Source organism: Penicillium manginii (assembly GCF_028828005.1).
Source record: "Penicillium manginii strain IBT 31320 chromosome Unknown utg000005l:1.0-5665137.0:1.0-5668048.0, whole genome shotgun sequence".
In the NCBI taxonomy this organism is placed as follows: Eukaryota; Fungi; Ascomycota; class Eurotiomycetes; order Eurotiales; family Aspergillaceae; genus Penicillium; species Penicillium manginii.
Window position 1 is genome coordinate 1,708,754 of NW_026643106.1, and position 26,387 is coordinate 1,735,140.

General features: G+C 49.5%; 7 protein-coding genes across 7 annotated transcripts; 3 read left to right on the forward strand and 4 right to left on the reverse strand.

Moving 5' to 3' along the window:
- Nucleotides 1-94: 94 nt before the first annotated feature.
- On the forward strand, nucleotides 95-2,242 carry nop9 (RNA-binding RNA processing protein NOP9; the record flags this gene model as incomplete). Its single annotated transcript, XM_057103667.1, has 1 exon — nucleotides 95-2,242. One exon carries the CDS (start codon nucleotides 95-97, stop codon nucleotides 2,240-2,242), a length of 2,148 nt encoding a protein of 715 aa, XP_056958624.1.
- A 679-nt stretch (nucleotides 2,243-2,921) lies between these two features.
- On the forward strand, nucleotides 2,922-4,712 carry N7533_007018 (pyridoxal phosphate-dependent decarboxylase family protein; the record flags this gene model as incomplete). The annotated part of the gene is made up of 3 exons (XM_057103668.1): nucleotides 2,922-2,966; nucleotides 3,050-4,126; nucleotides 4,173-4,712. 3 exons carry the CDS (start codon nucleotides 2,922-2,924, stop codon nucleotides 4,710-4,712), a joined length of 1,662 nt encoding a protein of 553 aa, XP_056958625.1.
- Nucleotides 4,713-4,833: 121 nt separating this feature from the next.
- On the reverse strand, nucleotides 4,834-7,548 carry N7533_007019 (RINT-1 family protein; the record flags this gene model as incomplete). Its single annotated transcript, XM_057103669.1, has 5 exons — nucleotides 4,834-6,441; nucleotides 6,505-6,649; nucleotides 6,703-7,008; nucleotides 7,076-7,323; nucleotides 7,402-7,548. 5 exons carry the CDS (start codon nucleotides 7,546-7,548, stop codon nucleotides 4,834-4,836), a joined length of 2,454 nt encoding a protein of 817 aa, XP_056958626.1.
- A 172-nt stretch (nucleotides 7,549-7,720) lies between these two features.
- N7533_007020 (putative DNA ligase I) lies at nucleotides 7,721-10,249 on the forward strand (the record flags this gene model as incomplete). The annotated part of the gene is made up of 1 exon (XM_057103670.1): nucleotides 7,721-10,249. One exon carries the CDS (start codon nucleotides 7,721-7,723, stop codon nucleotides 10,247-10,249), a length of 2,529 nt encoding a protein of 842 aa, XP_056958627.1.
- Nucleotides 10,250-10,650: 401 nt separating this feature from the next.
- N7533_007021 (uncharacterized protein) lies at nucleotides 10,651-11,496 on the reverse strand (the record flags this gene model as incomplete). Its single annotated transcript, XM_057103671.1, has 2 exons — nucleotides 10,651-11,315; nucleotides 11,421-11,496. The coding sequence occupies 2 exons, from the start codon at nucleotides 11,494-11,496 to the stop codon at nucleotides 10,651-10,653; spliced, it is 741 nt and encodes a 246-aa protein (XP_056958628.1).
- A 3,620-nt stretch (nucleotides 11,497-15,116) lies between these two features.
- On the reverse strand, nucleotides 15,117-17,549 carry N7533_007022 (grainyhead-like protein; the record flags this gene model as incomplete). Its single annotated transcript, XM_057103672.1, has 4 exons — nucleotides 15,117-15,418; nucleotides 15,475-16,658; nucleotides 16,714-17,448; nucleotides 17,536-17,549. 4 exons carry the CDS (start codon nucleotides 17,547-17,549, stop codon nucleotides 15,117-15,119), a joined length of 2,235 nt encoding a protein of 744 aa, XP_056958629.1.
- Nucleotides 17,550-23,229: 5,680 nt separating this feature from the next.
- N7533_007023 (zinc metalloproteinase family protein) lies at nucleotides 23,230-25,785 on the reverse strand (the record flags this gene model as incomplete). The annotated part of the gene is made up of 4 exons (XM_057103673.1): nucleotides 23,230-23,326; nucleotides 23,393-25,260; nucleotides 25,322-25,417; nucleotides 25,483-25,785. 4 exons carry the CDS (start codon nucleotides 25,783-25,785, stop codon nucleotides 23,230-23,232), a joined length of 2,364 nt encoding a protein of 787 aa, XP_056958630.1.
- Between the last annotated feature and the right edge of the window lie 602 nt (nucleotides 25,786-26,387).

Sequence of the window (26,387 nt, forward strand, 5' to 3'; positions counted from 1 at the left end):
GAAACTATAGGCGGTATGGTAGATACGCTTGGACCACTGCTTATCCAAAAAATTTCCAGCCGGCCAAGCTCTTTTTTCCCCAAACACCATTGACATGCCTCGCGAAAATCAAAAGAGAGGCCGACGGGCCGAGCAAAAGGCTCAAAAGGAAGAGGCCAAGCGTGACAATGACGATGCACTCGAGGCACCCTCAGCCAAGCGCATGAAGCCGTCTACCGACGCCGATGCCGATGCCGATGTGATCGCGACCTCCGACGCCTACAACGAGAACGCTGACTACATTCCTTTCGATACCGAAGATCAACAAGAAGATGCAGGTCGCGAGGATTCCGGTGATGTCTTCTTTGGTCTGCTCGACACTGAGGAGGCGGAATATTTCTCGCGGGCCAGTGAAATGCTCGAAGCGAACCAATTCGCCGACGCTGAAGAGAAGAACCTTTTCATCGAAAGTGTATACCAAGAGGCCAATGGGAAGGAATTGAAGATTGCCTGCAGTCAAGGCTGCTCGAGGCTCATGGAGAAATTGATCTCGATGTCAGATACTCGGCAAATCCGACGGATTTTCAGCAAATTCATTGGCCATTTCATGCATCTTGTACAGCACCGATTTGCTAGTCACTGCTGTGAAACCCTTTTCATTCACGCCGCCCCCGCTGTCATGGCGAAGACACCGAATTCTCAAAATAAGCGATCCAGCGAGGATGACGACAACAACGACCAAGATACCGAGCCTGAACTTTCGCTCGCCGATATGTTCATGGCCGTCATTGAGGAATTGAAGAGCAATTGGGGGTATCTACTGACAGAGCGATTTGCGTCGCATACTATCCGTGTGCTTTTGCTTGTCCTTGCAGGCGAGCCCGTGGATGTTGTGTCAAACGATTCGGTTGTCGCGAGCCGCAAGAAGGAGAGACTGGGTCTTCCTGGGGCCGGCTCTCAGGAGGAGAAGACCTCTACCAAGAAGCAAAAAGTCCCAGAGTCATTTGCGCCTGCATTGAAGAAGATCATGAATGATATGGTTGCTGGTCTGGACAACACCTACTTGAGAGCTTTGGCTAGCCACCCTGTTGGTAACCCCGTTCTGCAAGTTCTGCTATCCTTGGAGCTCTCCCATTTCGGCAAATCCAGTGCCAAGGATTCCAACTCTATTCTGCGACGACTCGTCCCCGACGAATCCTTTGAGGAGGGAACGGAATCCGCAACTTTCATTCGAGGTTTGCTGTACGACCCAGTCGGCTCCCGTTTGGTCGAAACAATGGTGCGTCATATGCCAGGCAAAGTCTTCAAGAACCTTTACAAGAACAATATCTCCGAGCGCATTGGATCGCTTTCCCGAAACACCACTGCGGGCTACGTCGTTCTTCGGACACTGGAGCGACTTGGAAAGGATGATCTGCAAGACGCAATGGAGCGCATCATTCCAGAGGTCCCGGGACTTATTGAGAGAACGCGTCTCATTGTACCACGGGTATTGATTGAGCGATGTGTTATTCGGAATGTCGATACCAAACCATTTGCAAAGGCACTCGAGGAAGCCTACGAGAAGGATCCCGCTATCCGACTCCGACAGATGCTCCGACTCGACGAGACAGTCGAGGAGAATCCCGAAGATCAGATCATGGAGGACGCAGATGACGAAGAGCGAGGAACAAGGAAGAGGTCGGGTAAAAACTCTGTCGCTTCCGCAGAGAAGCTCCATGGATCTCTTCTGGCACAAGCTATGTTGACAGTACCCGGTCCACTTGGGGATCTTGTATACTCTAGTCTTCTTGCGCAATCCTCCGATTCCGTTCTCAAGCTTTCCAAAGAACCTACTTCCTCCCGTGTTCTCCAACAAGCCTTGACACTCCCAACATCCACGCAGCAGTTCCGTCGACAGTTTAGCACTCGCTTCCAGGGCCACATGGTAGAGCTTGCTCTTCACAGCAGTGGGTCTCATGTGGTGGACGTACTCTGGTCAGCCACGAAGGATATCTTCTTCATCAAGGAGCGACTGGCCCAGGAGTTGGCACAAGGTGAAACGGCTCTGCGCGACTCCTTCCTGGGTCGAGCTGTGTGGCGTAACTGGTCGATGGATCTCCACAATCGCCGACGAGGTGAATGGAAAGCCCGAGCCAAGGGTATTGAGCAACAACCCGAGGGTGAAAACATCAACGGATTCCGACCGAAATCGAAGATCGAGCTTGCGGCCGAGCGATTTGCAGCCAAGCAGGCCGAAGCTGCAGCTGCAGCTGCTAAATGAGCGAAGCACATACCCATTTGATGAATTATAGAATACCATATTTGATGCGATTCGGCCTAGACGTCGGAGTGGCTGCATGCAGAAGGGCACAGGTCTCTGCACCTTAAACTCCCATTGGTCAACCTTATACCGATAAGTCTGGCTCGAAAAAAAGTTCATGTACGATAGATCAAAATGTTTCATGTGCCGAAGAGCAAGACAAGACTACTCGGTCTTTCCGTTATACAATGAAAGTACCTTAAAAGTAAAATTGAATAGTGGCAGATCTCGATAAGATTGCATTGCCCTGGGCATTTCCGCTGCGGGGCAAAACATTATCCCATTGCCTCTCTATTAAGATGCATTTCCAGGCATCGCTATCGGCATACGTAGAGGGAAAGGATGTGAGAATACAGTCAAGTTATAGCTAAATACATCTCCAGTTTTAATTCCAATGGATATGGCCATGTCCATTCTCTCTTCGAGCCAACTGATGATGTCAGGCACTCGGAGACTGTCGCCATCTCCGGCGACATCGGCGCATCGAGAACTTTTTTTTTCTTTGCCGAAACAACACTGTCTCTTCTCACCCTCTGCTGGCCCTTTTTCTCGTTCGCTGTTATTTACATACTCTCGTGGGTCAGTGCTCCACTGTACATATAACGCTTTGAGAGTCTAGCTATTGTGACGAATTGTCCAAATGTCGGGGATCTCGTCATCTAGCCGCGCCGATGAGGTGCAAAACGTGAGTCACTAGGCCTTGTGTATGGGATTGATGGGCAAATTGCATCAGAAAGTCCTGAAATCTAACGTTTCATCTTCCTATAGCTCTTGAAAGCCGTCGAAGATCTCCTCATTCCCTTTATCCGAGCTGCCGACGAGCCGACAGTCGAGAATGGTGCCAACGGCACCAATGGAACGAATGGCCTTAACGGAACGAATGGTGCAAATGGTCACTCATTCGGAGCATCCTTGGTCGACTATCGAAAGCCCGAGGAACTCCGAGATATCCTTCAACTTGAGATCCCCGAACAAGGTCGACGACAAGACGGTCTGATCGAAGTGTTGCAGAAAGTCCTGAAATACTCAGTCAACACCTGGCACCAGGGATTCCTAGACAAGCTATATGCCTCGACCAATGCTCCCGGTGTGGCAGCAGAATTGATTCTTGCAGCTCTGAATACCAATGTGCATGTTTACCAAGTCTCGCCAGCGTTGACAGTCATCGAGAAATATACCGGTCAGCGACTCGCGACTCTTTTTGGATTGAATGGACCGCGCGCTGGTGGAATCTCGGTGCAGGGCGGCTCGGCTTCTAATACCACTTCCATCGTTATTGCACGCAATAACCTCTACCCTAGCACCAAGGAGGATGGCAACGGTGGCTACAAGTTCGTGCTGTTCACCAGTGCCCACGGCCACTACAGTGTGGAAAAGGCCGCACAGATGCTTGGATTTGGTAGCCGGGCTGTCTGGGCTGTACCGATCGACAAGTATGGCCGTATGATTCCTGCAGAATTGGAGAAGCTGGTTCAGAAGGCCCAGAGTGAGGGACGAACACCCTTCTATGTGAATGCCACAGCTGGAACGACAGTAATGGGCTCCTTTGATCCCTTTGAGGAAATCGCAGCAATCTGTCAAAAGTATAACTTATGGTTCCACATTGACGGATCTTGGGGTGGCTCGTTTGTTTTCTCGCAGCGACAGAGGCATAAGCTGGCTGGCTCTGAGAAAGCTAACAGTATTGCGATCAACCCACACAAAATGCTCGGAGTTCCAGTGACATGTTCGTTCCTTCTGGCGTCCGATATGCGCCAGTTCCACAAGGCGAACACGCTTCCCGCGGGCTACCTCTTTCACAATGAGGATACCGCAAATGGGGATGGGCATGAAGCAGAGTTAGATGTGGATTCCCCCCGAAGTCTGGGACTTGGCAGACCTAACTTTGCAGTGTGGCCGTCGTGCCGATTCTTTGAAGCTGTTCCTGGGCTGGACATACTACGGATCCGAGGGTTATGAGCAGCAAATCGATAATGCGTGCGATATTGCTGCTCACCTGGCAACTCTCGTCTCGAAGAACCCGAACTTCATTCTCGTCAGCGAGAATGCGCCGCCGTGCTTGCAAGTTTGCTTCTACTATGCTCCTGGCAAGGAGTTCGTATACTCGCGGGAATCAGACATCGTTTCGAACGAAGAGAAGCGGGGCAAGAATAACAGTAAGGTCACCGAGCAGATCACACACGCCATTGTTTCCAAGGGCTTCATGGTGGATTTCGCGCCACCTAGCGGGGACGAGAATGCTGTTGGAAGTGGCAAATTCTTCCGATGCGTCGTCAATGTCTCCACGAGCAAAGAGACGGCGGAGTCTCTCGTACGTGCCATTGAAGAAGTTGGACCAGGTATCGTCGAGTCCTTGAAGGCGACTACACCAGTTGTTCCTCTGAAGCGACTGGCTGAACATGGACATGGGCCTGTTGTTCACCACACTTGAACAACGCCTCAAAGGTGGAATTTATACATATTTTTAGTTACATACATCAGATTAGACGCATAGATGGATATTATTGAATACAAACTGATCGGGGTTTTCTCTAGAGCCTTGAGTCTTTCTCCTATTTTCCGATTTCAACTCTGCGCTCCAGTACCGACCGGGCTTCGGCCTCTGACAGCCCATCGACCTCTAGCTCGACAAGCGCAGTCCGGGCGCTCTCGTTGTCTTTGAACAACCTCTTCTCCACGTCCCACAGACCCGGGGGCGATTCTGCATTATCGGTGCCATCTTTAACTGGCGATGCATCCAGTTGAAGGAGACGTAGGCCATCATTCAGCTTTTTCACAATCTGTAGAGCACCACCAGCTTGACCGGCAGTACCAAGAGAGGTATCGATCACATTGCAGATATGGTCAACATCGCTGAATAGCTGTGCTGCACCCGTCGCAGAAAACGCGTTTCTCATCAGTATGTTATCCCAAATATAAGTCTGTATGGAGAGAAGAAGCTGGCGGGATACCCGGCGAAGAGAAGCGACACCCAGTGCACGAGAGAGGAAGGAGACTTGGGTGGATAGAGTGCGGATTGTATGTGCCAGGTCAGATGTTAGGGAGAGAGGAGACGATGAGGCACCGGTGGAGGGGGTGGAAATAGTAGCCCAGGTCGATACACGAGAGTAAGGTTTTAAAGCAGCCGTTACGTTGGAAGTCAGCGTCGAGATAATGATGGATTCAGATCGCAATCGAAGACGGCGGTAGGCAGAGGCGGTTTCGTCAAAGAGCGCACCATCAGATGAGGACTGTTCACTGGCTGCGTCGTTGGTTGCCACGGCCGGAGAGGTACGAGATGCCACTTCCGCAATGGACATGTTGCCAGCGACATTCTTGCCACCGTCGCGGTTTTGACGAACCCGTTCTTGTAATTCGGACCATAACTCAACAAAGAACACGTCGTTGCTCCAGTCTTCCATTTTCTTTTCAAGGTACTCGGCACTTCCAAAGACTCTGCAGAGTCGCTCAAGGCCCGCAACACCTTCTACGCTGGCTTGGCCATTAGCACCCTGCACTGTGCGACCAATCGTAGATGTCATGGCAAGATATGCCTCCAAAGCGGAGTGGAGACGCTCATGAAATTGATCGAAGATGGTGATCTGAATGTCAATCAGGAATCGGAGTTTCTGGCTAAACGAAGTCAAAGGTTGATATCGTTCGGTAACGGTTTCCAGAAGATCGTTTACACGGATTGCAGCCTTAGTCGGCTTAGTCGCGGTGAGCTCAATGCCATCATAGTCGATATGCCCACTTTCGGGATTGTCGATAATATCCTTGTATCGAGCTAGTGCAAATTCTTTCTCAACTTGAAGCCAACGATCGTACCAGCCCTGCTTTGTCAGAACCTCCGAGGTCAGCCCTCTCCAATTTCCTTCTTGGTAAGGATCTGGTAGGTAATTCCAAGTCTCGCGAATGTCGTTGTCGAAGTTCATGAGCTCGTGGATGAAGTGGCTCAGCAATTGGGGGTGGTCTGCGATCTGAGGAAGAAATGAATCGATTTTCTGCCTCAACATGGGCAAAAGGGCGTTAATAAAAGCATGCAGTGCATTGTAAAAATTCCACTCAAAACATTGACCCGCAGCCTGGGCCTTTTTGTCGAGAATGGGTTGGAGATATGATGTGAAGTAGCCTCCGAATTGATTTATCAGATCCATGACGTGGGACAGGTAATATTCAGGCTAGAAGTGCATCAGTACATGTGCGTGTGCATATTGTAAGCTCACGGAATGGAAAATAGATACCTTGTCAAGTCTGTTGGTTGGCTTGTCGCCGCTAAAGTGATATTTAAATCGGAGCTCGAGAGGATGCACCATCACTTCCAATGGGAAGAGGACTGGGGGCTGAATAGTGGAACCAGGTGCTAACGCATCCCGACCTGGTAGCTCGCTATATTTTTGGTTAGCTGAGAGCGTGTGGACGGTGAGTAGATTTTGACATACGGCATTTGTAAATCGATCAGTAACTCAACATCTTGCCTCCACTTATCTAGTAACGAATCGGTGATATTTAGTTCCCGGGTTGGCCATTTCATAGTTTCAAGTGATTTTTGCAGTCGATCGCCGAAGAACCTCTTCAGTTGTTGTCTCAATGCAGAGGCGAGTTTCTCGGTATAGTCGATAAGGTGGGGCGCAGCTCCCTCGGCGGCGGGTTGGGCTTCTTTCAGCGACGACACAAGACTGCGGAGTCGAGCATATGGCTTCAGCGCGGCGCGGGGCTCGGAGGAAATGTTGGCGAGAGCTTCCTTGCTATTTCGAAACTGTTAGTCCACCTTGTTCAGTTATTCCACAATTCGGTGTGTGTGTGTAAGCCTACCTCAAATTTTCCGCCTCCCTTAGTAGCTCCACGTATCCCTTAGATAGCTCCAGGCGTTGAAACCTCGCCATGCTCTTCTCCAGTCGGTGCACTGCTTCATCGCTATTTTCGGATTGCGTAATGACCTTCAAGCGCTGGTCGATATCCGCCTGTTCCTCTGCAAATGTCGCCGCGCGATTGCGAGTGGCTTCAGCATGGTCAATAGATGCCTTCGTTGCGCTCGATAAAGCTTCCTGTGCTTCTGCTAGCTAATTAGGAATATGTCAGCTTGCATGTCTGAGGCCAGTGATAGAATCGTGAGGTTGAAGATAGAGGGGAAGCAGTACCTGCTTGCGTTGAAGCTCCTGCTGAGCGCGGAGGTTGGAGAGGAGAGAGTCCAGACTCTCCAGGTCGGACGTGACTTGAATCTTGTCATTTAAATAATCTTCCACTCGCGTTCGCTCATGCGCTGAGAGCGACGTGGAGGGCGCCATGGTTGAAGAGTGAAGGTAGCGGGGAGGCGCAAGGTGGTCCCGTAGTCCTTGCGATTGTGTTGATCTCCGATCTCCGCCTTCCGCTCTGACGTACCCGCGTTTTGTAGTGGCAACAGCCGCTTTCTTTTGGCACTTTTGCGCTTTTCTTACTGCAATTAAAAAAGCGAAAACAATGTCCAGTCCGGCGAAAAAGCGCAAGCGAAATGGCGTTGATACATCACCGCAGAAGACACGGAGTATTGAGTCCTTCTTCAAGGGGCCAGCAGCCCAACAGCCCAAACAGTCAGAACCTCAGCCGGAGGTGACTGAACAGACACTCTCAGACGAAGCATTGGCACGCAAGCTCCAAGAAGAATGGAACCAGGAGGGGAATTCCCCTTCAGTAGCTGCGGACAGCAATCAACCTACGTCAACAGTGTTAGAGGCACCCGCATCTACCCCAGCGCCTTCAATCCCCACGGACAACACACCTGCTCTTGCTGCTGCTACAACACCAACTCCACTAATGCCCAAGAAGAATACACTGTCACTACAGTCTTCTGTGGGAACAGAGGACTCGGTGTCGCTTACAGTGCCTCTCGACCAAAACCCGCAAACATTTGACACGGCCAAGTATGTGGCCGAACTACGAGCGCATTGGACCAGTCAGGGTGGCGATGCTTCCTATGCCTTGTTGACGAGGGCCTTTGTCCTTGCAAATGCGACAACCAGTCGTATCAAAATAGTCGACACACTGGTAAATTTCCTACGGCTCCTCATAGAGGCGGATCCTTCCAGCCTGTTGCCTGCTGTTTGGTTGGCGACCAATTCGATTTCACCACCATTCGACGAGCTAGAGCTAGGACTCGGTGGATCATCTATCTCCAAAGCTCTGAAGAAAATATATGGTCTCGATAATCAAGGATTGAAGACGCTCTATGATAAACACGGAGATGCTGGAGATGTTGCCTTTGAGGCCAAGAAGCGCCAAGCGTTCACCCTGGTCAAGCCAAAGCCGTTGAAAATCACGGGCGTATATCAATCGCTGCTCAAGATTGCGACGAGCAAGGGAACTGGTAGCCAGGAAATGAAGCAACGTATTGTTGAAAAGCTCTTGCAGGATACACGCGGTGCCGAAGAAAGCCGTTATATCGTTCGTACTCTCGTTCAAAATTTGCGAATCGGGGCTGTGAAGACGACAATGCTTATTGCGCTGGCTCGTGCATTTCTTTATTCCAAGCCCACTGGAGCGGATTTTGAGGTTCTATCTCAGCAAGAAACTGCGCGTCTGAGAAAAGACGAGCTCGCCGAGATGTACAGCAACGCCGAAGAAATTGTCAAGGCGTCATACGCCCGACATCCTAATTATAATGATCTCGTTCCATGTTTACTGGAGATTGGCGTGACCGAAGAGCTTCTCATTCGATGTGGTCTTGCATTACACATTCCTCTCAGGCCCATGCTGGGTAGTATCACCCGCGATCTTTCCGATATGTTGACGAAGCTTCAAGGGAGAGACTTTAGCTGCGAGTACAAGTACGACGGTCAACGGGCTCAAGTACATTGCGATGAAAATGGAAAAGTCTCCATCTTCTCTCGACATCTTGAGCTCATGACAGAAAAATACCCCGATCTTGTCTCTCTAGTTCCACAAATCCGCGGCGAAGGAGTGTCCAGCTTTATTCTAGAAGGGGAAGTGGTGGCTGTGGACCAGGCGACGGGCGATCTACAGCCCTTCCAAACCCTCACAAACCGAGCAAAAAAGAACGTCGAAATCGGCACAATCACTGTTGATGTGTGTCTATTTTCCTTCGATTTAATGTACCTTAATGGGGAGCCTCTTTTGGACCGACCATTCCGCGAACGCCGTGGGCTACTCCGCAGTCTTTTCGTCGAAATTCCCAACAAATTCACGTGGGTAAAGAGCATCGATGCTACATCTGTAGACTCGGAAATTGTTCTAGAGTTCTTCAAGAGCGCAACCGACACGAAATGCGAGGGTATAATGGTCAAAGTCCTCGATAACACAATCAAGATCAACGACCTAAAAGAGTCTACTCAGGCCATCGACGTCAAGGATATTCCAGGTAACACCGATCAACAAACGGAGCCCTCTGAACCCGCCAAACCAACAAAGGAGAAGAGTAACCGGCGCAAAGCCCTTCTGTCTACCTATGAGCCAGACAAGCGCCTCGAGTCATGGTTGAAAGTCAAAAAGGATTACAGCACCTCCTCCGAAACTCTTGACCTCATCCCTGTCGCGGGATGGCACGGCCAAGGCCGCAAAGCAAAATGGTGGTCCCCGATTCTTCTCGCGGTCCGAAACCCTGAGTCGGGAGTCTTGGAAGCCGTCACGAAATGCATGTCCGGATTTACGGACAAGTTCTACCAGGCGAATAAAGACAAATACACTCAAGGCAGTCCGAACGTCATCTCGCGTCCTAACTGGGTGCAATATTACGGTGAGCCGGATATCTGGTTTGAGCCACAGGAGGTTTGGGAGATGGCCTTTGCAGATATTACCCTAAGTCCGACTTACCCTGCGGCTATTGGACTGGTCAGCGAGGAGCGTGGGCTGAGTCTCCGGTTTCCGAGATTCCTAAGAGTGCGTGACGACAAGTCGATCGAAGAGGCGACGACGTCAGATTACCTGGCTCTTCTATGGAGGAAACAAGCTGATCGGACCAAGGATGCTCCGGAACAGCCTGAGCAGGAGGAGTGAGACGGGGACTGGGAGACAATTGCCGTGGCCGTTCCCGGCTTCTTGGGTTGTTTGCGGCGAGCATAAACCTAACACTTGGTATAGCTACATAGAAGGAAATATGGATAATAATGTTCATTTGAGTTTGCCGATAGATGGCGCTAAGAATAGAACTTGAATGATCGACGGAAGGAAATATCAGAAGAAAGAACAGGAGAAACAGCAGAAGTAAAATCGTTCGATGCGCAGCCAGATAAACCTATCCTGTGAGATACTATTAAACATGATGGTTCAACCCTATTGTTCCCGAACGCTTAGGACAAAGCACTAAGGCCTCGCCATTTTTGGGTAGAAATTCCTGACGCAATCTGCTGGCAATACCCTGGCCAGATACCCGATGAAGGGCAGACGAGGCGTTAACCTCACAAAATCTTGACGATGAGCACCATGAAAGATGCGAGCATAATGAGATGGCTCAGAATAACCTGTTGACGATGGGCACCATTGTACTGGGGAGGCGATGTTGCAGTAGTGGTGGGACCACTGGGGCTCTTGATGTTAGAACCACCGGGGTTGATTGTCTTCGTGGCCGTCACAGTGGTATTGGCATAATTTCCGCCGGTAGGAATTGGCACTACACCTGTGCCAGTGCTGATATCTCCAACGGGAGTAACCAAGGTGGTAACCTTTGTGGTGCATGGGCTAAGGTGAGGGCATGTGGTCTGGGTAACCGTCTTGGTGGTGACCTGTTCAGCCACGCTGGAGCTAATAGTCTGAGTTCCAGAGACTAGGCCAGTGCAGCCGGTACCCCCGTGGCACTTGGTGACAGTGACGAGACTCTTCGTGACAGTTGTGCTCTCGGAGCATTCTGTGTCGGTCTCAGTGAAAACAATGGTGATGGGACCACTTGGCTCATCACCGGGAAGGGTAGCGACAACTGGCACGGTGGTGTGGGTGTAGCTGGTGCCGACGATGGTCACAGTAGAAAAGGTTGCCACGGGATCAGGGACAGGAATGATCGGATTAGCCACAACGGCTCGGCGACCAAGGGCCTCGCGCCGGTGAAGCTCTTGGAGGGCTTCCAGGTCTGGTATGGAGCGTGTTAAGAAGTTTGACTGACGAATGGCACAATTGGGAAGGAGTAAAGAAACGCTGAGAGACAGGGTGTGAAGATGGAAACAAAACGACTTACCGATACTGCCGAGGGAGACGGTTGCCAGGAGCATAAGTGCCCAGAGCATCGCGATGGTGTTCAGATTGAATTGCATTTCGAAGATGAGATGCGACTTGAAAGCGAGTGAAGTTCAAGTTGGTAGTCAGAGATCAGAAACGAAAGAAGTGGAATGGTGGTGGATGAAAGTGAGTGAAGCGAGCGTGAGAGAGAGAAGACAAGAGGAAGAAAGAAAGAGAGAGAAGAGAAGGTGAAGGTGAAGATGAGCAAGTGAGGCAGCCGTTATTCCCGGTCAGGCAAGTAGGTGGTGGTCATGCCTTCCTGAACTGGAAATGTGAGAATCACGAGGTTTTGTTTTGTTTTGATTTATTTATGCACAGAAGGAAGGTGCGAATGTTGTAGTTCTTTGACTTTGACTTTGACTGTATATAATACTAGTAGTCGTACTAGTAGTGGAACTATCCTAGTATACAAGATAACTTGATCCAACTTCCTTGCTAGCAGAACCAGATAACCCTCGGGACAATAGAAATTATTGGAACCTAGTATGCTTGCTTATTCACAAATGGCCAATAGCTGCCTGTGGTAGTAAAGAGATCTATAGTCTCCAAGGTTAACAAACAATCTTAAGGTAGTACTAGCAGTCAGTGCATGGCCTAGCAGAAGACTTCAGGTATTTAAACAACCCCAACTAATCACCCAAACGAGTCTACAATTGCAGTTGCAGTTGCTTCAAGTTCATTTAAACTATAAGCCACAGCCTCAACCACGATCTTGACTGTCTCAGATAAATTAATAGTTTGTTGGTTTCAAAATAGTAGCTCTACCGACCACCTGGTACAAACCATTGCTGGTAGACTACTAATATCAGCCCTACGGTGGAACCATGGCTGAGCGCCACAATATAAGCTCGTCGGCTAAGGGCTAAAAACAGGCACGTGGATTCTCAACACCAACGGCCAATTTTTTATACACCATCTTATTAGAAAATTGCCGATGCAACCGAGCAGCAGCAGGCTAGCAGCGGCCGCTAGTATCATACGCATTGGTACTCCGTACTTGAAATCACACCGCTAGTCGGCGTAGTCGGGACTAGGCAGGCCACGGCAGAGTGTATTACCATCGTAAACAGACGGATCTGAAAGGTCGGGAATTCAGACCACTCCGAGTCCATAGAAGGAGATGGGTTAAGTTAGCGTTGTAATACTGTACACAGACATACGGTTAGCACTAGTGCCTACTGTATGTACACTCATACTCCGAGTCCCTAATTGTGTTGGACTGTTTTCTTTCTCCGTAACGGGACGAGCCGCGTGAAAAAACACGCACACCACGAGGTGGGGACATTTTCTGGCCGTTTACTTAGATTGTTTTGCTGGACTCCGCTTCCAAGGAAAGCCGAATATATGATGTCATCCTAGTAAGCGGGGACTAGCATAGGCTAGAAAGGAAATTATATCTGTGAGAGGTATTAGGCGAGAAGCCAATTACACAATGAATATAGGGCAACGATATGTATTCGTAATGGTCTCCGAAATTTCAGGGTCGCAGGGAGGGGTAAGATCGGCCGGTGGATTACATGTTGTGCTAGGGGCTGAATCTCGAGCTAGAGGTTAGGGTTATCAGATACCAGACTTCGGGATCGACAGGTACGGAGACCGTTCTGGCCCGTTCTGATTACGCCGGCAGGGATGTAGAGGGGTAACGATGGATGACCATGATTCAGAGGAGGTCAAGTGGTCTTGGGAGAAAATTGTGTTGGCATCATGAGAGTAGAGTGTAGATGTTTGTACTCAGACAATAAGAGTTTAGGTTGAAGGGAACAGCGGCCAAATGCAAATCGAGAGCGAGAGACGGTAGGAATGAAACATTAAATGAAGATCTCGCACCAGACTTTCCCTATGTCTTACTCTGGATATGAAACATGTGACTGGGTCTAGGGTTGAGACAACGTACATCGAACGACATTTGATTCGGCAATTTCTGTATTGACTGACCTCGAGACGGTAAGATCATTCCACATTTAACTGTAATTTAGCTGCCCACAGGACTATAATCTCTATCTATGGTCAGATCTTGAACAAAGCAAAGTAAGAGTCTCTAGTCCTGTAGCCCAGCGTAGCTGAGCAGATATGAAAAGTGGCAATCCTTCCATCATAGGATCACCGTTAACCTCAGAAATCCATTCCTAAGGTTGAAATCAAAAGATTGCAAATCTAACACAAAGTCCCATGATCATCACCGCAGAGTACCAGCAGTTTTCTCCACTCGGAGTAAGACTAGCACCATACCGACAGGACCAAGACCGATACAATTTTATGGAAGTTACCTGCCCTCCGGGCCCAGAGCCCAGCCAATAGCATTACACATATCTTTGGGACCTTTGTACCATGGAACAGCATGGAACCAGATACCCTCCGAGTCTTCACCCCCGTGGCGCTCATCCCAACAGCCCTGTATCCGTTACCTGGTTGCTGGGACCGGCTCTGGGGGTGGGGTCCCGGAAGTTTGCAGCTCCATTTCATGAATGGGCTGTGCAAGCCACAACCTCATCAAATTTCCGTGCTTGTAATTCCGGCCCGCGGCTCGGTTTACCTACGTCTACTTTCGGGTTATACGGGTCTCCATAATGTCCGGCAGCCGTTCCTTCCAATGGGTGTCTTCTCCACAAATCCACGCACTTGCGTACCCCAATCTTAATTCTCCAGTGATGATTTTTTATTTTTATTTTTCGTTTTTTCTTTTTCCGAGAAAGAGTTTTACTTGGTATTTTTCAGGATGTCAATTATGGTTAAATCGTCTCTCAGGTCTCACCCACGTGCTTAGTTCTTTTTTGACGAATAGAAAGTTTGGTGATTACGAAAAGCCTAGGGGGGTAGTACGATAGAAGAGTAGATTACTTGAAGGTATCAGCGAGGCCATCGTATTCTGTACCTATGCATCAAAACGGTTGATTTATAACCCCGTCCTCTGGCGAGTATCTGTATCAAAAGATCCAAAGTCCGTGTACATACGCCTTTGAAAAGGACATAGGGAGAGAGGGAGGGAGAGAAAAAGAAATGACAGGCAACCGAACGCTCAGCGAGACGAAATGCACAGACAATGTAGCCGGTATCAAGAAAGCTTCAATCAAGATAGAAACGGGGGTATCAACTTCGTGTGCGTCATACCTGAGCCAAGATAGAACTGGAAAAGGAAAAAGAGAAAGAAAATTGTCGGAACAGTGGGCAGATGTGTATATCAAGTACGGTTTGCTCCATAATGGCCGTCGACTTCAGATGCCGTCGGCGGAGATTTCAACTCCGTGGAATAAATGAAACGCAACAGGACCAAATCCAAGAAATTATCAACAGGGGGGAAAAAAAAGCAACATGGTATGTTAACAGGGTATCATTGCCGGGAGACTCGTGTATTGTCCCCCTATCCAACGCCCCCAGAATGATGAAAGACCGCCCAATGAGATGACAATGATGAAATGGTGAAATGAAAAGGAAGAAAAGAAAAGTCGCAGGATGCCGGCTGCGAGCAAGATATTCCTGAAACGATGTACACGCCAGGTGTGATCGAGATCCAGGCAAGGCGGATGACACTAACCTATGGGAAAGACCCCGGGATATGTCGTAGGGCAGAAAAAGATAGCAACGAGACTCGAGATATCCCAAAAAGATGGGTGTTCAAGATAGTCGTTCATCTAGTGCGTGGTTGGTTGAGGTTACATTAATAGGTGAGTTTGATCTCCATGGGAGACCCGTGGAAGCCGCCGCCGGGGCCTTGAGCTTCGTAAATATCAGCGACCATGTCTTGACCTTCTGGAAGTTCGCGCACGACATCGTCATCAACCATGATCCGAAGTCCGTTCTGGTTGACATGCAGGATACGAACGATGCGTGATGGGTCGATGTGGTGCTTTTCGGAAATCTTCTTCATTAGGTCTCGGACGGTACGTTCTGTAAGGTAGATTGCTCGGTAAAAGTCGGGTTGTTGGTCGTTTCCAGCAAATCTAACGTAAAAGCATGCGACTGTTTTGTCATTAGTAAATAGATCTCAAGAGTAGAGAGTATTTATTCGAACTTACTCGGCTTGGGCGGTCGCTCTGCTGGAGGGCGGTAGGTCGGATCAATATCGATAGCCTCGATGTAGCCTATCGTGGAATCCTCTGTCGGAACCTTCTGAACTCCAGAAGAGTTCCTCATGTTCTTGAAGTTGCTGAACCGAGGAGAATTCAAAGAAGCATTGCTGCTACTCGGAGAGAGGATCAATGATTCCAGAGACTGAGAAGCGTTGTGGTTCTTGAGAGCCAAGCCTTCCACCTTAATGCCATCGCCGTCGGCTGGCATTCGAACGGGAAAGAGATCGGGATCATCATCCGGATCGCCGCGAAGCGCAAGAACGCTCACTGTGCGTGTTGATGAGAACATGTCTTGCATCATAGCGAGCTTAGCCTGGAGATCATCTTCCAAAGACATTTTGTCCGCCGGTCCATCGTCAGAGCCTGCGGACCAAGTGCGCTTGTGCTTCAGGCCCTTCATGTTCCGGTCGTTCTTCATATTTGCGGCAGCATTGCCGCGTTTCCGCTTGCCATAGCCGCCGCCCATCTCTGCCTGTGCGACTTGCTGCTTCAGCTTCTCGATGGTCTTCTTTACATGTGCGACATCGTTAGATAGTTTCCGCTCTGCGCCATGGTCGCGGAAAAGTTTCACTTTGCAGTATGATACTTCTGGTTCGTGTGAGTCACCAGTGTCTTCCCCTGGTACGAGGATCTCGGTCTTCGAGCATAATCGAACCGGAATACCCTTGACACCCTTCGAATGGCTGAAATCGGTTGATAGGAAATTGAATCGTACGGGAATGGTGCAGTCGGATGCACCTGTTCCCGGGTTCGCTGTCCAAGTAACACAAAATCCATCAAATGACATCTGCTCGATCTGTATCTGGCGGTGTTTGTTGTTGTCACCCCCCTGGAGAGGGTCAACGTATTCAACGGCTAACAGTTTTCCTCCGCGCTGATGTGACTCGTTCAATCCTCGGCCTTCTTTCCATAATTGCCAGCAAACTGACGGTTTCGCTCTTTGCTCTTCTTCGTCAAACGATACGCGAACAAACGTGCGGTATTTCACAGGCTCGGTGCTGGTCATAGGTGGATTTGAGTCGATCACTGTTAGGTTGTAGGCTTGTCCTTTGTTGAGGTAGGAGATTGGGACTTCTCGCCTGTGCTTCACCATTGCAGTTGGCGCTCGAAGAGTGACATTGTATCGGAAGCTATTATATTATTAGTAATGTGTTCTTGACTTCTTTTCACAAGGCAGTCACCTACTTTTCGCCTTGGGCGTATGGCATGTTCAACCCATTTGAATGGTCAGTCGAAGATGTCACAGTCGAGACTTGGTCGACTGGTAAGCTGGGAAGGGATCGATTGTCGCCCGACTCATCCATGGCGTCGAACGAATCCCGGTGCATGAATGCGCTTGGGGCAAATGATGCTTGTTGCATATAAGGATTTATATCTGGTATTTGTTGCGAAACACCGGCATACTGCTGTTGAAGGTGTTGGTCCATATGCACAGGGTGATGACCTTGTTGGGATCCGGACATGGCATTCGAGATAGAGAGTGGCGTAAACATATTCAAGCCAGCAGTCGGCGTGTGGAGATCTCCAGCTTGGTTATGAAAAACAGCACCCATTCCGGCGGAATTGGGAGTATAGAAACCAGGATGTTGACCAGCAAATGAAGACATCATCTGCATAGCGGCCGGGTCCATCCATGACGGGCTGAAGTTAAGATCTTGCAGGTTGCGAGGGGTTCGTTGATTGTGAAATTTCATGCCAACCTCCTCCATCTTTAAGTGAGGATCGGGGTCCATCGATCTGTATCCAAAAGAGACCAAATCAACACCCGGTTCCAAATTCATTGTCTTGTTGGCGACATACCTTCCGCTCAGTGGGGTGTGCCCTTCAAGCTCATGTTCGCCTTCTCGTCGGGGAACGATCTCAGAAAATGTTTGTTGGAAGCGACTGATGAATTCATCATCAGGCTTCTGAGTATTGTTTCTAAATGCGGGAAAGAACACAGACCAAAAAATTAGTGACTGTTCATGCGATCAGAGGCGGTTGACCGTTTTATGTTTGGGGACTCACCGGTTACGGAACATTGAGGGCGGAGTTGGAGGGTGGTTTTTCTGCGGCAGAGAAATCACGCGCAAGTAAAGGAAGAGAGGATATGAACCAGGTGACCTTTTACAGGTGGAACATCTAATCGCAGGCTCTCCCTACAGGTAACAAACACAGATTCCTTTTGTGAGGTTCACCTGTTGGGGTGAAGTGGGGAAGCTTTTTTTTTTCTGGCTGTCCCCTTCCCGCTAGTTCGGGATCCTCCAACGATATTGTTTGATTTGGGAAAAGGGCACGGGAGTCGAAGTATTCGAAGGGAGGACGTTTGGAATAAGGCACTGGGTCGATTCGGGCTTGATTGATTTATGTCAAATCAACGTATGTCTTCGGATTCGGAGGTTGGATAAGGATTGCGCGTCCGTGGCCAGGATGGTAGGAATGCGAGCCTCAAAAAAAGCGGAGACTCAAATAACACGGATGATGGCGGAGAAACACTCGAGTTTGCCGAAGGGTGTTATTGGTAAGGTTTCCGGTGTCGACGTAGAGGGAGACGGGAGCCAAGGAGAATTGTGGAAGTATGCGACAAGGCCCCTTTTTTATGAAGATGAGAAGAAGTTGGAGAGGCGAGGGGTGAAGGAGGGGTGGACACGGTGTATGACGAACGGACTAGAATAGGGAAAAGAAAAAAATAGAAAAGACGGTACGGTCCATGAGGCCTCCAATAATGAAAGAAGGAACTATGAGGCACCAAAATTTAACATCCACTGAGCCACACTTCCAGGGGCCAATGTGGTTGTGCAGGGGGGGGGAGAGAGGAGAGAAGGAGAGAATTATGGTGGAGTGTAGTTGTCGGAAGACTAGAAAAGAGAAGAGTTGTCGCCACTTGAGAACGATAAGGACTAGGGGCCGTATGGGGGAAGGGCTACTAGTATTTTCTCTTTTCTTTTTTTTTTTTTTTTCTTTTCTTTTTTTTTCTATGGAGATTCAAATATGGAATCAAAGTGATTGGTACCGCAGCGAAAAGTACACTAAGGGGAGGGGGAAAGGGAATTATGGAGAGGGTGGAATGAGACCCAAGGAACAAATCGGTAATCAGTGGGGGTACCAATACAACAGATACTCCACTATACAATACAAATTAAAAAAAGAACTCACAACCGAGAACTGGTAATTTACCACAATTAGTGTAATCAAGAGGTATTATCGGGGTATTCCCCTTGTATCCCTTGGATTCTTTTGATTCAATCAATTATGATTATTTCCGTTTCCACTTGGTTCTTTCATCATACTACAGTATACAGAGCGTATACGGATCTCTTTTTTTTTCTTTCTTTTTTCCCCCGTGGAACCAGCCGGAGAGCTTCCGTCAATCGATAGGGCAACGCTTACCACATCGTCGGGTCCCCCACAGATTTAAGAGAAAACGCCACATATTCCTGCCTTGTTGCCTGATATTCATGCTCCTCTATATACGGAGTAACTTTCAGATAAATACATACAATCATGTATAAGATATGAAAGTAAAGAAAAAAAAGGTTAGAATAGAAACATATGACATCCTCCCCACTAGGGTTCGGTGGCTGAAGTGGCGGTGGGAACCAGGATCATACTAGGGCGCTCTGAGCTTCACTAATCATACAGCGTGGAAGTGCATCTGCCATCAAGCCACATGACGATTCGGCGGGAGCCGCAGGCAACGAAGTTTACCCTAGAAGTTTACCCTACGGCAATTGACCCTCGGTGTACGTACATATTGGAGTACTTTGTCAGGACTGGATGGCATGTTCTCCGCGCCCTATGGAGTATGCAGAACACAAATTTGTCATTCTAAAACGCGAAAACGGGAGGAATGGAGTGGCTTGCGAATCTCCTTCGTCCATGGAACCACTGTGGCCGTGCGGTGGAGGCGGTTACCGAATCCGTAGCCCTCGGGGTCCCGTGGCAGTTGAATACCTATCGGGGTATCCATTGACTCTACGGAGTAAACATGGATCAGATCATCGTCCAATTCCTCACTACATACAGTAGGTGTATCTGCACCTACGTAGTGGCAGCACTCTTGCACGTCGGTGCTATAACAGTATCAACGTCACCAACGGCTAGGATCGGGAATAGGTCGAGTCGGCATACCCGGGCCAAAATGCTCTTTACGATCTGATCGTCAGGGCAGACCGGGGTTCATCCTTGTGGATGAGGAAGTTCATACCAAATAACTCTTCATCGGCAGGAGAAACGCATGTTGACGTCGGATCTTGTCTATCTCAAACACGTTCATCCGTTCTTTCGCATCTCGCCTGCACCCTCCAGGTATGGCGTTTATATGCACTAGTCAGCGGAAATAGCGCCCGTTTAATAACTAAAAATACCGTCAAAGCGGGGAGCTGATACTGGCTAATGAGCTACAGTACTCCGTAAACGAGAGCATAGAGTATCAAATCCCGGTGGATCCTTATTGTCATTACATCCCTCTGACAAGACTGATAAATACGCCTCGTGGGCTTGCTGTGTGTAGTGTCATTGCTGGAATGGCATCCCGCCAATAAAAGCCCTCGAATGGCAGCTCGGAGAGCTCGGAGCACGTGCCTGATACAATACGTGACGTGACGTGACCAGACTGTAGCCGACGCGCACGGGACGTTCTAAGGGGGATTGACCTATCTTGGCAGGAGATCTTCGATCGACGACCAGATTCGATTCGAATGGATCTAAGGCCAATGATACAGTAGTTGAAAAACAGCATTCTCCCACTTGCAGTTATTACGAAATTCTCACGATCCCAACAGCAGCTCAATTCCCAATTTGATATCTGATACATCTCATGGGCATCTTCGAGCTCTCCAGTGGCTGTCAGCCCGGGGAGGCCGCAGTTGCTTCTGATTGGTCGGCATCTCCTTCCGAACCAAAGCGTTGAAGAGGAATGGAGCCACCTCTGCCAAAAGCAGCAAGGATTCTCGGGTCATCGTGGCACCGGCGTATATTCACCATGTATGCATGCGTGAGAGCTGTACAAAGGCATCTCTTTTATTTGACCGCAAGATATCTGCCCAATATATTTACCTAAGTATGATATGTGCATATTACCATAATTAAACTACAGGGCTAATATCGGTGACTCACTGGTACTAGTAGTAGGTGGGTTATGCCGCTAAACAGCATCACACCGAATTGAGGACGGCGGGAAGATACCTACAGTATATCCCGGTGACACCGGATATTCAACGTCCAACGTTTCTGATATTCAAAGTGACCCGCAGCAGTTCATTCCATCTCGCTAGGCCTCTTTCGTTATCGCCGCGTCCTAGTCGGGAACAAGCATACCACTTCGAGATCGCGTAAAACTGTTGACGTCAGGGTAACTTTTCCGGCGATGTTGCACCAACCAGAAGTACTGTGGAGAATGTCGGTAGTGGGGAGTATCTTCGGTGTTTGGTTTCGTTTGCAATTGGCAAAAAAATTGGAACTGCCCATTGAGTTGACAGCCCTGTCATCTGGAGCCTTTGGAGAGAAGGCGGCGGATGTGGGCGCACGCGCGGACGCCACTGACGAGAGTGGGATAAATACATACATACACTAGGAATCCTCGGATATTCGGGGTTTGCTCCCCTGTGTGTAGAGGAGATGCACATCTTTTTATGACTTTCTGCCACTCATATTGCTTTATTTAATGAATGTCTGTGGATGGGTGGGGAGATTAGCAATCCCATTGGGGCTGGGTGAGGAACAGTCATCCGATATAGATCGCTGGATATGTAGAGTGATCTCACCAGACCCGGCACTCCTCAATTGCCCGATCGTCCAGGAGCCACGTCTGTTGTGACAGGCAGGGTCGCGATGCTACATATTTCTTGGGTGCGAGAGCGAGAACGAGGGGCGTGAATGGACGCGGTCCCTCTGCACTCTATATGTACAACACACGCACACAGTTATGAACCAGGTGATCTGGTGATCATCGGGCTAACCACAACGCCAACAACCACTTTGAACGCGACGATGCGACACCTTCTCGTTTATTGTCGGCACCGCAGATCATTACAGCTCTGCGCCAGGCAGATGGGAGCTTGGGCCTTCGTCGGGCGCATGCCTCGGGCGGTACAAAGGTACAGTATTAGTGTATTGCTGTGTGGTTGCGTACATTGTAGAAGGCGGCGGCTGCTTTATCCGCATGGACCGGGAAGGGGGGAGCAGCGATGGCGATCACTGCCGCCCATCCCGACCTGAGGGCGGGACAGGGGGGCTAAAAGGTCAGAAGTCGCATGTGCGTGCGACCAGAGACGGATACAATGAGCCAGTCAGGCTCAGAAAGGGCTTTGCCACTGCGGATTCGGGCATCCCACTGTGTGAGTCAACCTGCGCCACATGGAGCCACAGGGATGAATGTGTGGCCATAGGGCGAAAGAAAGAAGAGATCTTTTGAGCTTGCGGGGAACGGGACGGGCGGAATGGAGATGGTAGACCAATGATCTTTTGTCACTGGGTGGGGGGAAGAAGGTGTGGCGAAAAGTAGTCAGATGGGTCTTCCTTTTGGAGCATGGATAGAGCATGGATCCATTTACTAGGATGTTGAGGAAATTTCAGAAATTTCAGGCTAAAATTGTACTGTTAAGCAGGGTGGACGGAGTAGTAGCTATCTATGAGTACCTAGGTATAGAATAACTTAAGTTTCGAGAACCTTGAAAGAACACATTAATGCATATTGTAACTACTAGTAGGTAACCAGGTACCTGGTGGATCATATTTCAGTTCGCATCAAGCCCGCCGTCATAGCAAGATCAATTAGGAAGGCACAGATCAGATTAGGAATCATCCCAGAATACATGCAGGCACCAATATTATTGTGCCATGTACGGGGTACGGAGCACGCATGTACTGTGCTTCTCGAATGAGCTCGGAACGTAAAAAGGATCACATACAATGATCGACAGGCGTTACCCCACCAGCTTCAGCCTTTATTGGTTCATTCATGCATTCCGCCACTTTGCTCCGACAAATCAGGCTGTCTGCAGTACTAGTATGGTTTGGGGAAAAGAGTCCCAGCGACGATCGTCGATATATTGGACGCCTGGGGGAGCTGTCGGTGAGTTCGTACTCCCTACTCCGTACTGTAACTTAGTCTCTCGATACCTACCGTATGCACATTATGTATCTGCTCATCATTGCTCGATCTATTCATATCCAAGTGTGGCTGTGCTGGGGCATCGATGATATAAACCTTAGCCACTATGATATCAAGTCGGCCCATGCGGCTCCAATTGAATTCAATCTACGGACGTGGGGTGATGTAGTGCCGTAAGTGTAGGTACATGTATAGTAGATAGATATAGGTGAGCATTGAATGCTGGGCATGCCCAGTCCATGATATTACCTTCTATAAACTATTGACCAGTATGAATGTTCCGTGTACAAGGTATCCCGCAGTTCTTTCGCGAATTTGCGATGTTTCTGGGCCCATCCGAAGGGAGCAGCAGTACAATGAATGATTCGATACCACCGTGATCCCAAAACGCCCACCCAAAAAAAGAAAAGAAAAAAATGGGCAACGCATATGAACAAGGCACTCAGAGTTTAACAGAACCACGTGTATGTGCTGGCTATCCCCGACCGGGCCTGTCCCCTGAAATGCCAATCCTGCCATGAGAAGGAATTTAGAAAAATGAAACATGGTATCGCGTCCTCCCTTGAAGTTCGGAGGAACTATTCGTGCATATGTCCCGGGGGCAGCCTTCAGTGCTGAATGATAAGAGAAAATCCGTCTACCCAAAAACCGGAAGATCCAGAGACACCGGCAATCTTATATCCCAGAGGTGGTATCAATGTGTGTCTGGGAGATTAAGAAGTTAGTATTCGCATTCAGATTGGGGACTGTGTATGGCCTGAATGGACTTACCCTGATCCGCCTGTGGGATTTCCATAGACGCCAGATTTTCTCCCATGACTAGTGAGGATTTCAATTCCATCGATCCAAAGACCAGCTCGGACGTAAAACCCAAGTAGAATCTCCCCGCGTCGAACATCCAGAACGAACTCGTCCCCGCCAAGCTTGCCGCCACGTTTTCCAAAGAGCTGACTCGTCATATCTTCGTAGCAGAACTCAATACCATCCAGGGCTGAGCCGTGGTAAACTTTGATGGACGTCAGCAATTTCGACATGACAAAGGCTGACTCGAGAAGAAGCTGCTCGGGCTCGCTGCCTTCCATGCTTGACTGGCCCAGGATTCCACTTTTGTAGCCAGTCTGGCTCTTTGGCAGCTTGACTATAGAGTTCTTGGACTTTAAGAGGCCAACGTCTTCAACAGTGTAGCTGCCCAATGCACCGGAGTAGATCACCAATCGGATCTTCTTTTTCTTCTCTTTCTCATTTCCAAAGGCCTTTTGTCGGAGCTCGCTTTCAGTAATGGTGATTTGTTTTGGCAGTCCGTTGCTGCTGTTTTCGGTGTTGAGGTACTCGATGAAGTCGTGACAGAAATCATCACCCTCCTTGTAAAGTTCCATGAACGCGATTCCTGATGACGCAGTGAACAATATTTTGCCATTTTCCACCGGCCATACTTGAACGCTATCATCCGAGCTGACTGGGGCATCGTTTGGCATACGGAAGGCAGGATGGAATCGGAAACGCAGCGCATCCAAGCGATGCCATCCACATTCGTCGTTCGGCAAACATATCTTCAGGCCTTGCGCCTTTGTACGTGTCGAGAATGGCTCTTTGGTAAGGAATGATCGATTGAGTTGCACATAATCGCGCAGCATGATACCGCTCTCTTGATGGGGGCAACCGAAAAGGTGACCGACCTCGTGGAGATGGGCGCCAATTCCCAGGTTAGCGGCCTCCCAGTTAGAGCCAGCTTCCCCATTATCGTTGGCCACGTAGTTGGTATCTGTTCGCGTGCAGTCAGAAAATGCATCCACCACTTCTTCCAAGCATGACGGATAGCTCTGCAAGCAGTGCGATCCAAAGATGGCCATTTTGATGTCGTCGTCGCCCGAGCCTAAAGCAGCATGACCAGTGATAGTTTGTGAACCGGTGTCCCAATGAGAGTCGAGAAGTAGGACGGAGACGTATTGCTTCTGACCGGAATGTGTGTTAAAATGACTGCGCACGGCATCTTTCGCAATGTTGAAGAGCTCGTCTCTATTCTTAGCGTTTTGGTTTTGCTGAGCGATCTCGAGATCCCGCAGCTCGGCAACGGTCTTGCTGGAGCGAATAACGTGGATCTTGGCCTCGTTTCGCATCTGACCAGCGGGCAAATCCCGGCGACTGAGACTGCCTGGCTGCCACTCCTCCTCAAATCGAAAGCAGCGCCGACCGAGGTTATTGCGATACATTTGCTCTCCGGTGAATGCCTGCCACAAGTATGCCGCTGTTCGGTATTTTCGAATCGCCGTTTCGAGACCATTGCCTTCCCGCTCTTGTCTTTCCGGTACGGCATCGTAGGTACCATCGGAGTCCTTGCCAAGTAGAACCACCAGATGCAGAGGCGGGGAGTTGACCAACGGCAAGTAGTTGATATTGATCCATGTAGAGTGCACGGCGGGATGGGTGCTTCCCGTCGATAATTTGGGAGAAACGAAGTCGAAGCGAAGGCGATTGGGGCCAGGAATCAAATGAACGAGAGCTTTAAAGTGAGATGCCGTGACGGGCCAGCCGATCGACGGGAAATTATCTTGGTGATGGAAGACTGTCAAATTGCCGTCCAGTGGGTGTTGACGCGGGTCGCCAACCTGGCCATAGATGAGGAGAACTTTTTGGTGGACCTGAGAGAGCTGGTGTCAGCAACCGGCCGTTTTGCTATTCGTCCCCAGCATCAGCGCTTACCCAGTTGTTATCAGAGATGGAGACAATTTTTGGAGCATAGGGCGAGCTTGGGGCGGGCGTTCGAAATATGCCATTGATGGATGAGGAGGAGCTTCCCTGTTCGCAGAAGGATAGGTTAGTGATCAACTAGTTCAAGGACGAAAAAGAGAGCGACCACATACCACCACACTGTTGCGTTGTGAGGGAGTTGCTACCAAAGGCGCTGGCCGTTGCGGGGGAACAGGGAGGGGTGTGCTAGCTGTACTGGCAATGCTGGTTCCAGTCGATTCGGACAGAGAAGGTAGATTCGGGGAGGAAAGGGTCGGTTTGATCGACGACGGGGGAGTGATGGAGCTGTGAGAAGTAGTGTCGATCGTGGAGGAGGATTTTCCCGAGACCATTTCCACCTTGGTCGAAGGGGACTTGGAGTCGGTCGCATTGAAGGTAGCCTTGGACCGGCGACGAAGCTGCTTGAAGAAAGCCATCGGGATAGATGAGGCCGGGAACTTCTCGCCGGTAGAAGAACCAGGCCTTGATAGCTATAGAATGTGAGAGTGAGGTGGGAGAGAATGTGTGAAACAGATGAGTTGTTAGTTAAATCAAATCAACTCAGGAACAAGGAGAGCACGACCGTTTGCGGCGTGCGGGTGACGAGGCCGCGCTGAAGTGGCCCCGCAAGAACCAGGAACAGGAATAGGAACAGGGGGGAGGGGGAGAAAGCCAAGAAAAGACCAAGAGGAAGAGAGACAGAGACACAGGAAAAGAGACAGAGACAATGGGTATTCAAGCTATGGGGTAGGGAAGGATAAGGGGGGGGGGAGGCAGTCACCATCAGGACAACCTCAACCTAAGACATCCCATGGGATTTGGATATAAATTTAGCGCTCTCCAGGGCTCTTCGCACTCTCAACGTCTTTTGGAGTATTACGTACCCCCTCCTAGTCTGCTGCGAGACAACGACCTTTCCTAGCAGGGAGTCGCAATGTTTCACCGGTGGATCTCTCCATGATCGCCCTAACGCTGCTAGCTCAAGATCTAGTGTCTGGGCTAACCACATACCAAGCTCCAATTCCCTGCTTTGAATAGC